Source organism: Acinonyx jubatus, chromosome E4 (assembly GCF_027475565.1).
Source record: "Acinonyx jubatus isolate Ajub_Pintada_27869175 chromosome E4, VMU_Ajub_asm_v1.0, whole genome shotgun sequence".
NCBI lineage: Eukaryota > Metazoa > Chordata > Mammalia > Carnivora > Felidae > Acinonyx > Acinonyx jubatus.
This window is the reverse complement of record NC_069395.1, coordinates 12098103-12112579: the sequence shown is the minus strand read 5'-3', so window position 1 is coordinate 12112579 and position 14477 is coordinate 12098103. Positions and strand designations below refer to the sequence as shown.

At 37.5% G+C, this 14477-nt stretch overlaps 1 protein-coding gene across 1 annotated transcript in view; it reads right to left on the bottom strand.

Moving 5' to 3' along the window:
* EPRS1 (glutamyl-prolyl-tRNA synthetase 1) overlaps positions 1–14477 on the bottom strand; it is a 70930-nt gene that overhangs the window by 42895 nt on the left and 13558 nt on the right. The window contains exons 7-12 of the mRNA XM_027074989.2: positions 12204–12330; positions 11318–11510; positions 9388–9559; positions 7396–7629; positions 6022–6106; positions 5545–5604 (exon numbers count right to left, since the gene is read on the bottom strand). Of these exons, the coding sequence (XP_026930790.2) occupies positions 5545–5604; positions 6022–6106; positions 7396–7629; positions 9388–9559; positions 11318–11510; positions 12204–12330 (871 nt within the window). The remainder of the gene's footprint in view (positions 1–5544; positions 5605–6021; positions 6107–7395; positions 7630–9387; positions 9560–11317; positions 11511–12203; positions 12331–14477) is intronic.

The window sequence follows — 14477 nt, the reverse complement described above, 5'->3', positions numbered from 1 at the left end:
TGTATTGTTGGAAAAGTCCATTTTGAAAGAATATAGATATATGTGTTTTAGTACCGTTTTTAGCGTTTGGCAACACAACACCATCAAAAGCAAAATAGCATTAGGTCACTATAATAAGGCAATTCTATAAATCTTAGTATAAACAAGACATTTCTACTGGTCTGCAAGCCATATATACAGGGAACACTGTGTTCCCAGTACTCAGCAAGGGCCTGGCACACACAGGTAATGAACAAGCATTTGCGGGCTAACTGAACAAATGGTCGTGCTCCTGAGGCTCTAAACTAACTCCACCTCCAAAACATGAGTAGCCTGCCCTTCTAGGTCTGTTGTCTTTTCTTCACTTCACTGTTCAAAATTTAAAATGATCCATGATGACTACATATAACAGCAGTGTTTAGACACTGAATAAAGCGTATGGAAGAAAATGTAGATAGAGGCATGTGTAGAGTCAAACAGCTAAGTAGAAGGATGCAGGAAATAGTGGTATGGCCAATTAAACTTGGCTGTTTGGTTTGTTTTGTATTAGCTTTGTCGTTGCCACTGTTGGGTTGGTTTTTGTTTGTTTGCTTTGAGACTATTTTTCGGCTTCTGAAAATTACGAGTGACTCGAAACATCCTTAGAGAGTCCCTCAAAGAAACTAGAAAAGCTACTGAACTTCCCCTTGTCTGCTACTCCTAATGGCTTATATTCCACGTGGGTAGTAGATCAACACCAGCCTCTCAATTATTTCACTCTTTGCTTCCCTGAGTTAGCTTACAGGTCATTCTTACTCGTTTGGGATTTCTTCATTCAGCTACAACTGGGCTAGAATGATCCAAGATTTAATTAGTGACTACTCAGTTCAGTATTTAAGCCAGGAAGACAGATGAAATTTCTTTAAAGTTACAACCAGACAAGCCAACCTGACAAGTCAGTTTCCTCAACTGATGAAAGGAGTAGAAGACGGCCTCCCACAGCTGACTACCTGAGACGCTCACTCAGGGCACTGGCCAGCACTGTACTTGGGCCACTTGACACTAAAAGATTATCAAGGTAATGGTCTGAAGTAAAGTCTAGGAATCTATATATTTTGTAAGTTTATTTATTTTGAGAGAGAGCGTGAGCAGGGGAGGGACAGAGAGAATCCCAAGCAGGCTCTGCACCATCAGCACAGAGCCTGACACGGGGCTCGAACTCACAAGCCGTGAGACCGTGACCTGAGCCGAAGTCAAGAGTCAGACACTCGACCGACTGAGCCACCCAGGCACCTCTAGAAATCTATTTTTAATAAGCATTCCATAGATGGTCAGGATCAGACAGTTTGGGAAATCTTGGATTAAAAGATTTAAGTCTTTGACAGCTCTAAAATTATAGTTTTGTTTATCTAAAGGTTTGTAATTCTAAAACTTTCTGGATCAAATTACTCTAAAGGGTCCCAGGAATTTCAAGGAGTTGCTCTAGCAGACACCACCGAGTGGGGGAAGGACAGGCCTCGGACTGGGCAGAAGAGGACTCCAGAACCCTTGACACACTTCAACCAGGACACCCTTTCACTGACTGGGGTTTACTTGAAAGTTGTTCATTTCAAGGAAGACTCTGCTTGTTTCAGGTTGAAGAGGGAAGTCTTTACATAAATTTTCTAGCTAGGAGCACATGAGGGTAAAGATGAGATTTTGGGAAAAAACTATTATATTATCACACCACTGAAATACTAACACAGATTTTAAAATTAAAGCACTAAATAAAATTTGATGGAAGTAAATACTATTCTGAAATGAACACCTTAATGAAGCTTGTGACTCTTCTGCTTTGACTGAAGACTTCAAACCTTAACATGTAAAACCAAGAAGGAAGTTAGAGAGGAGCTGGTGAAATGTCTATCAGTAATAAGGTAGATCATTTAATGGAAATGGATTCTATTTAGTTATTCTGTATTAGTTTCCTTCTGAGATGAAAAGTCAGGCTAAGAAAATACAGATTATAGTAGTTGCAGAGGGATACTAAGATTATTACCACCCCACATGTCACTGTCTCCTTCATCCATTTCTCCTCTCTTCTCTTTACTATATATACCACACTCTGTAAATAAAGCTCTTTCCCCAAAGGAGAATGTATTTAAAGAGTTCCAGCTAATCCAGAGTTAATCCACTTGTCTTTTAGCAGGAGATGCTTTAACAGAAATGCTAAGTTACTAAGAGTGGGAGAGTGTCCAAAGAATGACATTTTCTCTGTCCTTAATAACTGCTTCACAATGCCAGAGCATTAAATTTAGTTCACTGATGCTTCACTTACATTTTATTTGCAGAACTTGGAAAAAAAGAACAAGCCACAAAAAAACAAAGCAGTGATCAGACTGAATGTGACATGAGCCCTAAATAAGAGATCTGTACCGCAAGGGTCAGAGAGAATGGCAAAGTGAAGGACATGTGGGAAGATGTCAGGAAGGCCAGCAGTAGAAACAAAAAGGTACATATCAGAACAACTTCATTTTTACTACCAATCAAAAATTTTTAGCCATGCTATGTGTTTAACATGGTGCTTGATGATTAGGGATCCCACAGATGTATGGATAAACAAAGTAGACTGAAAAATACTCACCTACCTTCACTTCCTCCCACATCCCCACTAAAAAGACATAAAGAATTTTTTTTATTTGTTTAAAGGTACAAACCCAGAAAAATTAGTGTAACTGGAGAGGAGATAACAACAACAAAATGCTGGAATCTGGAGACCATGTGGAAACATCCCCTCTCTGCAACTGCCTCTCCCCCAGCCCCACTGAAGAATGGAAGATTACTCTAGAAGGAGTGTGTCCAGATCCTTCCTGATACCAGATACCAGAAAGAGCTGAAGGGGAGGGTTCTGCACGAGGGGAGTAAGTGAACGTATGACACCACACAGGCCGCACCAGTCTGCTCAGTTCAGCTCCAAAGCCAAGAGCAGCCAAGCCTTCACATTTCAGGCATGTAACTGAAAGAAACCCTCCGGAAAAACTGCCTAATCCAAGAAGTGAGATATAAAGTTACTGACACAGAGGCTGTCCAACTAACTGACTCAGCCAGGTCATCCTACAGTGAGTCTCAGCTGAAGGTCCAACTCTTCCCTTCAGGGCTTCTAACTGCTCCCTTAGTCCTCCATGTTACACGTGCAGATGACCAAGACTAACCAGACATCAGAGATGCCTCTGATATGCCTTGAACAGGAAAGAATAAGCCTAAAGAAACAATCTGCAGGAAAGAGATGTCATGAGAAAAATACTCCTAGTGATGTTAGCATTCTAAGCAGGAACAGAACAAGAAGCAGAGAGTAAAAAAGGAATCTTAGAAATATGATACATAAATGAAAACCTCAACAGAAGGGTAGGAAGACAGAGTCAAGCAGATCTAGCGGAAAGCAAAGGCAAAAGAGAGAAAATAAAATTAGAGGACCAGTCCAGGAGGCCCAACATCTGCTCAAGAAGAGTTCCAGAGAGAAGAAAACATAGTAGAGAAAAAATAAAGCATTCAAGAAAATTTCCCAGAACTGAAGGAATGAGTTTCCAAACTAGAAGCCACATGTTCTTCTGATGGATAGGGATGAAAACAGACCCCCAGCACAGCACATAATCATGAAATTTTTTAAGTGAAAAAAAAGTCAGGCGCCTGGATGGTTCAGTGGGTTAAGCATCCAACTTCAGCTCCGCTGATGATCTCACAGTTCATGGGTTCAAGCCCTGCACCGGGGCTAAGAACACAGAGCCTGCTTCAGATACTCTTTCTCCCTCTCTCTCTGCCCCTCCCTCACTTGCACTCTCTCTCTCTCAAAAATAAACAAACATTAAAAAAAATAATAATTAAAAAAAAAGGCCATATACAAGGTCTCAAAAATCTTCATCCCTTGCCCCCTTCTCAGGGAGCTACCAAAGGACGGAGTACAGCAAAGCAAGAGAGTAATAAAAAGAGAAGGGAGATCCAAGAACCAGAGGATCCATCACAGAACAAACACAAAGGAGATTCCGGGACGATGATGACTGACCTCAGAAGACTGCTTGCTGTGCTTCAGAAGCTAACGGGCCCTAATCTAGATCAGAAGGGAGTAGCGCAGAAGGCTCTGGAAGAGATGTCTCCACAATGAAACTGAAAGTATACTGAGGCATAAGAACATCTTGTTAGGAAATTTAGATAACTTGCAGAAAGCTGCAGACAGAATTAGAAAACTGAACAAATGAGGGGGAAAACAAAACAATCAGCTACAAGAAAGCCAACAAGATATAAGAAAAAGTAAGAGACCCACATCCCTGCTTTCCACTGTAGGAAGTCAAATAAGGATGCCTGAAATTAAAAAAAAAAAAAATCAAGTACGAACACACATCTTATTTAGAGATACAGGCAAGAAAAATACCAAAAGAATTACCCAAAAGAGCTGCAAGTGATTTCTCTAGAGGGAGAAAATGTAAGAACAGAAGACAGGAAAATCTGCTGTTCACTTTAACAGACCCTACAGAACTCTCTAACCATAACGAAATATATAGTTCATACAACTGAACTAAGTGCACATGTATGATTTTATTAGAACTGAAAACCTGTAAAATTTCATTTATTAATGAAAAGTACTCCAAATTAACTTTACCTATAAATTCTACTTGTACTTATTATTAGTAACTGCAGCAACAGAAAGAACCAATTAGTTCCATTATGTATCAAAAAACACACAAGACTAAATAAAACAAATTCAAGACACATGCGAGACAAGCAAGTATTTCTTGAGGCAAGGCATCAGCACAATCAAGCAGCAATAAGAAAAAAAAAATTACAGAACACAATCACAGAGACTATAGTTTAAAACATGGCATTTTAATGATTTGCCTTATTATAGTGTCTAAGCATCTGCTTCCAATTATCAATTAATAATGTCCATATGCAGTATTCCTTGACTTTAAGAAATAGTTAAAAAAATAAAAGCTAGATTCAGTTAAGACACAGTGAACCTTCAATACAACTCAATGAAACATACAACTTTAAAACTCTGTCCTCTCAGTACACAAGGGAACAGGAGAATGGAGTTAGCCCAATCTTCCCTTTGCCACTAAGAAAACTAGAGGACATGTTTTTTTGAAACTAGGAATAATGCATTTTCAATGGATTTGTATAAGCAAGTCTTTTATATAAATGTGATTGTGCTTCAAGGCTGTATAACATCTCAGGTTATAACATGTATGCTAAAAGCTATGTGCTAAGTAAGGCAGATAAAAGCATTAGGTAATACCTTCTTACAGAGAGCTCGCAGCTTGAAAGCAGAAAAATGAAATGCAGTGTTCATAAAAGATTGAACAAAAAAACTGTTACCATTCCCCACTAACTCCAAGTTTGTTTTAATCATGGTTACTTGCTTGGTATAGCTAATAGGCTTAATGCTCTTTTTATGTTTAAGAAAGGAAAACATTCCATTTTCCTGAAGGTCTGCAAAATGACAACATCCTTCACAAAATTTTCTCTACAATGAACACATTAATGAATTCCACACATATTACATTATTCAGGAGTTAGGCATGAGAAAGGAGGACCAAGAGTCAAAACACGTACCTTTTTATTAAATGCCCAAATTTTGTCCCATTCCATGTTCACAACTGAACGTGAAGAGCCCTAGAAAAACAATAAATAAAATGATTTAAAGGTCAAGAAGTGTCCATTAGAATATTTAATTAAAGCTACGCATGTTAGAAAAGAATACACCCAATAAATACTGTTGACTTCCACTGGGATATAAAACTGAGTGTGCACGAACCAATCCAGTTGCCCTGAACAGCCACAGTCAAGAGCACATATTTCAACAGGTAAGCATACCATGGCTGCCTCTGTCCCACTCCAGCTTAAGGGTTTAGGACATTCTCAATTTTCCACTATTAGAAACATACTCCTTAAAAAAAATTAAAAAAAAATCCTACCCTTACATTAGAAGGAACAAATAAGGAACAGAATGAACAGAAATAACAGAGACTAAAGGGGTATTAATGAGACACGTAAAAACACCGAGAAGCCGGAAAACAAAGCGTAGGTCACCTGAGCAGCAATAAACTGTTTCAGCCCTTCGACAGTCATCCCTCTTCTGAGCACACCACGAACTGTGGGAAATCGGGGGTCATCCCTGGGAAAGAAGGAAATGTTCAGTTACCAAGGAGAACTCTTTAATGTATAATCACAAGGAGTACAAAATGCCTTAATGAATAATAAACTATAAACAGCTTGTGAAAAGACTTGTGACTAACAGTTGCTTATAAGAACTGGGTTCCCGTGAGCCCTCGTTCATGGAAGAGCAAAACTGCTCTCTGGTCAAATACTGCTCAGTAAAATAAATGTACTAGAAATAGTAAAGTGCATTTCAAAAAGACACAAAGGTGACATCTTCAAATACAGAAAATCCATGCATTAAGACATTCTTATTTGCTTTTTATTTTACAATATTCATGGTCTCTATTCTATACATGACCATGAAAATCAGAGAAGAGATGGTCTCATGCCATCCACGTATGAATATACTTCACAAAGCCCTTTGGGTTATAAAAAAATATACACATTTGGGTTATAAAAAATATACACACTGCTTATTAATATTCTGCAGAAATTTGCACACTTTAGTAAGTTTGCAATAAAACACTTTGCCTGGAGCCCAACATTTGCCTTTTGTCAAATATAGCTTCACAATAAACCAGTATAAAATACATCTTATTCAACATATAATACTTAATACATACTGTCACTATTATGTGATGCCAACAGAAACTACTGAATACATTCTTATTTAGATAAAAAATATTCTTGACTTATCAGCACGGTAACCCATCTGAACACGTTTTGTTTACACAGATACATGGCTACAAGGTGACTTTAATTTTCATACTCTTCTTCCTCATAGAAATCCCATATAGGTTATTAATATACTACCGAGATTTGCAAACTTTTCCTAGGTGCTGAATCCTCTGGGCAACCAACTGCTCCACAAGGTGGATCTTCACCACCAAGGCAGAGACCATTTATGTCTTTGCTTCAACTCAGGGCATTTTGGTCTTCATGGGACCCAGCTGAAAAGAAAAGCCTCAGAGCCTCAGCAGTGTGGAGAGTGGTAACCAGATCTACAAAGGACCAGAGTCACAACTATTTTTCTAAACAATGCTGAGATCTGCAGAGGCTGTGCCCTTGTGTGTTTCATTCCCATGCACCAGGGTCCACAATGGGCACTCCGTGTTTGTAGCATTAAAATAAAGGGGAGGGGAAGGGGACCCGATGCACTGGATGAAATAAAGACAAGGACCAAAAACCCTAGAGACCCACCCATTCCACCTCTTCCCATTCATCCTCCCCACCACTCAAAAGTTTTAAAATCACTGATATACCATGTTCTTACTTCCTCTCAATTCTAAGTAACAGTAAACATACCATCCGTCTACCAATCCTTCATTGACAAACCATGTGAGTTTTCTCTTGGATAGCACTGTGTTGTTGAGATTTAATCGACTATATTCCCAAATATACGGCTTTCTTATGCCTAAGGCTTCAATAATCCAATAAAACTGTTCATCTCTGTCATGGTATTCTGTTGTTCTCAGGGCATGTGTAACACCTTCAATACTGTCTACTATGGGGCAGGCAAAATCGTATGTCGGATACACACTGGAAAAAAAGAATATTTTTAAAAGCAAAATAAAGCATTTTACCCTTTCCATATTAAATCATGCATTCTAAGCAGCAACAGTAATTTGAAATAATTCCTTACAAGTTACGAATTTCTTAAAAATAATAGGTTTTACAACCCATAATATTATCAAAGCATATCAAAACATCAGTCTTTGAGGAAAATAAATCAGTTAACCCACTCAATATTCAAACCAATTCACAGCAAATTCCACAATCACATTTCTGTAATGGCCAATGTATACCATGGTAGAAAACAATAAGCAATATACATACAGTTGACCTTGAACAACACAAATTAGAACTATATGGGTCCACTTACACATGAATTTTTATAAATACAATACAGCACTATAAATGTATTCTCTCTTCCTTACGATTTTCTTAACAACATTTTCTTTTCTCTGGCTTATTTAAGAGCACAATATATATTACATATAACAAACAAAATATGTGTTAATTGTGTTATCGGTAAGGCTTCTGGTCAAGAGGAGGCTATTAATAGTCAAGTTTTTGGGGAATCCAAAGTTATATACAGATTTTTGACTGCACAACCCCCTGCATTGCTCAAGAGTCAACTGTACTTAATAATTCAAGGGAAATTTTAGCTTTCCAATATCTTAATTAATCCCACACTCAAGTAAATCCCTATGCTTAATCTCCTGTAATTAAATGAATTCAAGAACAAAGCATTTCCTTCTCTGACAAGTCAAAGGGAAGAAAACTAGGTTAATTAAAATTCTATTTAAGATGAATAGTCTTAAAAACAATTCCTGATTAATATAACGTACATAATGCACAAGTACTTTTAATTTGAATTTTAAAAAATATGCTGTATTATCCCTTCTAATTTTTAGGCTACAACTTCATTAAACTTCTACTTCATTATGCTTAGCAATTATTTCATACTGAAAATGCACATCCAAATTAACTTTTCCAATGTATTCAAAGTATTTGCCTAGTAAAATGAGTAAGCACCCTGTTAAAAATGAGACTTACTAAAAAAAAAAAAAAAAAAAACTAAAAACAATGAAAGATTTGTGTATACATGTGTAACCACACCCATAATGTGTTTGTCTACATACGGACACACAGATCTATACCCACAAGTTTAAAGAAAGTCACGTTAGCTAAGCAGGTTATCATTTACATTCACTAATCTCTTCAGAAGTTATGATTCAGCATTTATCTACAGTGGGTTTCTTCAAAGTATAAAAAAATACATTCTATGGTTGCTTTATATGGTAAATTAATGGAGAAGGGGAACCCATTTAAAGAAAAAGAATCTTTTAACTGAAAACCCACTTAGAAAACTAATCAAAACTAGAAAAAAAACCCACATATTTTCTTATAATGCTCACATTTCTGTAAAGTTTCAAGTCTATCACTTTTTTTTTTTTGTGAATCAACTTATGCCCAGCAGAATCCAAGTTTATAAGAGGAAGAAAAAGATCTTCTAAAGATACACACAATACACCTAATCAATACGTAAAAAGCAACTTTAGGCAAACTGAAGGACCTTAAGGAAGTACCTTAGAAACAACCTAGTATAACCTTAATCAATAGGTGAGTAAACAGCCCAAGAGATTAGGTTACATGCTTTACCAAAAGCAGTTATTAATCTATGAGTGAACAAAGATCCAGGTCTCTTGACTATTCTGCATCTACTCTGTGTGTAGAGGCAATCAAAGTGAAATCACAGTAGGCTGCCTAGCATAATGAAAGAGATACACCTACTTGTATTTATTTCCAGTTCTTGGATGTGGCTGAATTTTACAGCGATAAAGCGTTGGGTCTCTCATACATCCATTGTTACTACTCATGTCGATTTTTGCTCTCAGACAACAGGACTGACCAAACTGGCTCCCTTTTTTCATTTCTTCCCACATTTGTAGATTCTTCTCAATAGCTGTAAGATTAATTATATTACAGTTTATCTAATATATTACTAACCTAGTTGAACTGAAATTATTTTAATGGTTTACTTTTATATTATAAGCACACTCCCCTAGTTTAAAAATACCATCATAACTGTATGTATGTAGAGAATGAGTCATCAATAGAAACGAACGTGGCCTCTTAAAAATAAATAAATATACAAATTAAAAAAAATAAAATAAAAAATAAAATACCATCATAGTTTCAATATCTGGTACGAAGAGTAAATGCATCATTTTTTATGAAGAAGTCTCACAAAAAACACTTAGGAAAAGTACTCTATGAATACGTTTTCAGAAGTCAAAGCAATACATTTCACTGATATAGTACTCATTAAGGGTAAGAGACCTGGGGCACCTGGGTGGTCAGTCAGCTAATTGTCCTACTTCAGCTCAGGTCATGACTCTTGGTTCATGAGTTTGAGCCCCGCATCAGGCTCTGTGCTAACAGAGCCTGGAGCCTGCTTCAGATTTTGTGTCTCCCTCTGTCTCTGCCCCTCCCCTGCTCGCACTCTGTCTCTCTTTCAAAACTAAATAAAATTTTTTTTCATTGAGATAAATAAATAAAAGTAAGGGTAAGAGACGAAACATGAGACTTGAAGGTTTTTCTCGCCCTGTGTTTCCCACTTGCCGATCAAGGCACAGCTAGCCAGCCCCTGAGCGTCTCAAATTTAATTCCGCTTTTGAAGCAGAAGCATTCTGTTCCTCTGCCTCCTCATGCTCAGGGGACAGACCAGACTGGCCTGATCCACAGGGCCCACAGGCATCAGTGCTACAGCCTGTGCCCGTGTAAAGAACATGGCTTGGGCTGTGAGCCTGAGTCCATGGGCTACCAGAAAGCCCTGTCAGTCATTCCAGTGGAAAACAGGAGACTCTTGGATCAAAAAAAAAAAAAAAAAAAAAAAAGAGAGAGATCACAGAAAACAATGATACAAATTTCATCCCAGAAAATTCTGTCCCAAGTAGCTATGGTTCTATCTTGTGAAAATACTGAAAACCTGCCCAATGCAGGTAAGAAAGAATTATTAAAAAATGACTCTGTGGAAGCTCCTGAAGATATGATGGACACTTTGCCCTCAAAAAAAATCAAATGAGTCTAAAAATACAGTTGTTAACTATTTTTGAAAATGTTAGGGAAACCTGAAAAAGAGGGGGAAAAAAAAGACTTTTTAACAATTTGACAACAATTCACTATACACTTCCCAAATGTGACATTATGGCAACATAAATGCAGAATAAAAACAGCTCCAATCAGTAGCTCAGGAGACAAGTAATGAATAAGAAATATGCTTTTTCGTTAAGTGATATCTCAGAGGTATAGAGTTGTACTAACTAAGCTTACATATTACATTCACATGCTGAAAAGAAGATTCGGGTACTAATAACATGATCACTGAACCTCTTAGAAAGGCTAAGTATTTAAATTGGGAGAACTACAAAGAAATGCAGAAGTACTCACTGCAATGGAATGAACACAATGCAAAGGACCAAGTGCAGTGAGACACTATGGGCACAACTACGGGCACACACACTTCGCATGCAGTTGTGACGCCAACAAAGTAGTAACAATGTAAAGATGATAATGAAAGAAAGAAAGAAACCTGTGATGAACGTATGGATCACATTCCCAAATGGGCCTCAAACCAGCATCTTTCACAGAAATCTTGTTCTACTAAAGAAGTAGAACACAAGACCGCCAATTAAAATATAAGACATTAAATGAGCCTTACAGTTTTTTCTATGCTTGGATTCTATCCTCTGCTCACGTTCTGCTTTCATCTGCTCAGCAGGAGTATCATCCACATAAGCCTTCCCTTCCTGAATTAGCTTCTCTGCGTATTTCATTATAGTTTCAAAATGATCCGAGGTATAAGTAAATTGATCTGGTTTGATATGCAACATTGCAACATCCTCCAAGATAACCTGCAAAGAGAATCCAAAATAACCATCAACTTATCTTTTGCATTTTCTTGTGTATTTTCAATCCTTGATACTGCATTTGGGCAAATGTAATAATACACCATCAGTCAAAAAAAAAAAAGCCTGAAAATGGTTGTACAAGTTGTATATTAGGTCAGAAAAGAAAAAAAAAAGATAATCATTATACTAGTCTCCAAATTTTCAGCTGAGAAAGCTGATTTCATGATGGAGCTTTCCATTTACTCTGAAAACAGGTTATTATTGGTCATACCGACAATCATTTGCCCTCTCTTTGAACATATTGCAGTGCTTCTGAACAAAGAGGATAGAAGAGGCCAAGAAACCTCCCCATTTTCTGATACCTACTTGGTGTTTGTTTCATTCACACACTTACAATTATATGACAGAAAAGAAACCTGTCTCTAGTGACCAATTCATTTAAGAAATTGGTACTTATAGGAAAACATAGCACTTTGGTAAAATTGTACAATTGAGGAAGAAAACAGTAAGTGGAAGTTTTTTGCTATAGGAGCTCAATATTGCTTGCCTTAGGTCTCAGACACAGAATAGACAGATGAGGGAAAAAGGCAGCTATGAGAACAAACTTCATTTATTTTCTTACCATGAAGGTATCCAGTCACCCTCTAATTTTAATTAACTTTTCTGACAAAGGGTCATCACTACACCTTTAATTACCTTCTCAAAATCTTCCTTTTCTTTTTCGGGATTTGTGTCATCAAATCTCATGATCAGTTTCCCTTTAAAGTTAACCTGGTAGTGCTGGTTCAGAAGAGCAGCTTTTGCATGCCCAATGTGTAAGTAACTAAAACAAAAACATTTCACAAAGAAACTCATTAACATGTTTTACCTAAATACTTGAACTTAACCTTCCTGAGGAGATGAGAACTAAACAAAAATCCTTCTAGTTGGTACTCCCGTCATAGTTTATTTTCTAACAAGAAAGTACTCTGATAGAAAAGCTGACCCTCACAGGAAGAAAAAGACACAACATTTATAAAGTCATCACAAGAAACAATTTCACATGGAACATCTCACAAAGAGACAAGTGATTTAGTCACGTTACCACCTTAAGGAAAATCTTTTTCTTTTTTATAAAGGAAATGAGTGGTCGTTTAGTTAGGGGAAACCTGCTTCCTGGAAAACGGTGTCCAGGGCTACACAGGAGTGCGTCTGCACAGAGACCTGACTCTGCGGTGGATGGAGCACCCACCTCGTGCACGCCAGCGAGAGGCGCCTCTGAGATCGCCACCGCCACATGCTAACTCGTGGATGGACACGCGGGAATCGGGAAGCTGCAGAAGAGCCACTTATTCTCAAGGCTTCGATTTTCTCAAAAGCCAAAATACAAGGATTTCATCAACTAAAGGACTTTACAGGTCTCATCCAGGACCAATGCTCCATGAATCGCAATCTGTGAAAATACTATTCTGTTCCTATGGGCAGTTGGCAATTACAAGGAATAAAATATATCAGAGGCCCTGTTGATATAATAAGTCACCATTTCCCCTGATCAGTGAAGTGGGTAAAAAGCAGTATCTTGTACCACTAATGATGAAAATACACTTTCCTGGGCAGCAAACAGGGCATGAAGTGAGGAAGTTTAATAATCCGCTCTCACGAACTTTTATTAGTTGCCACTGACAATGGTAGCCACCGTCCCCCTGCGCTAGTCTCCTAGTTTCTCGCCCACCTCTAATCTCAGCTGGGGTCAACAGGGGAGTGGAAAATACAACTCCTTGCATGTCTTCACACCAGTTTTTAAATCAATCCATGTTTTAGAAATTCACGCAGCATTCTAGATCAATGATTCAATGTTAAGAAGGATTTATATGCACCAGTTAATGCAGACAAGTACAAAGCAATGCATTTACGGCTATTCAAAACTTTCTATATAAAATAAAAGGCTGTCACTGGTATCCCAGATGAGATTCTAGAACAGAAAAAGGACATTAGTCAAAAACTAATGAAATCAAAAAAAGGTATGGAGTTTAGTGTTAATAGTAATATACTGATATTGGTTCACCACTTGTGACAATGGTACCTTAGAGTAATGTAAGATGTTAAGATCACGGACAACTGGGTACGGTATATGTGGGAACTTTCTGTACTATCTTTGCTACATTTCTGTAAATCTAGAACTATGCTAAAATAAAAGGTTTACCGAAAGTAAAATAAAACAAAGGACCGTGAGTTCCAAGAAAGAAACAGAAACACCTACTGCAGTTTTCAAGGAAAGTGTTATACTTGTATCATGTTATACCTATCATTAAAAACAGAAAAAAAAAGACAACTACTAATCACTGACTACCCATACCATATGATAGTTAATGTGCTAGGCTTTACACAAAAGAATTAATTTAAGAGGAATGAGGAAATCAAACCATTCTCTTACACTTAAAGATATTATTTCTGGGGGCACCTCGGTGGCTCAGTAGGTTAAGCGTCCGACTTCGGCTCAGGTCATGATCTCACGGTTCGTGAGTTTCAGCCCTGCGTCAGGCTTTGTGCTGATTCAGATTCTGTGTTTCCCTCTGTCTCTGCCCCTCCCCCACTCGCACTCTGTCTCTCTCTCTCTCTCTCTCTCAAAAATAAAGATTAAAAAAACAAAATTAAAAAAAAAATTTTAAAGATATTATCCTGAACCTGAAATAATGTGTACAGTTCTAACAAGTCTAAATGTCAAGAAAGCTAACAAGACTATGAAATATTCACAAGGTAACTAAAATAGTAATCAGCTCAAGAAACAACCTAATTGGAATAGCTAAAAAAGTGAGATTCGCGCTATGTCACAGTTAGCACTTATGCTGAATAGGGCTTCTGCCACCCATAACAAACATAGGCAATAGAACTTTAAGTCAAATGGATTCTAGAACCAGACAGCACAGGTTTGAGTTTGGCAAATTACTAAAATGTTGAATGAATCAGTTTCTGAAACCATCTGTAAAATGG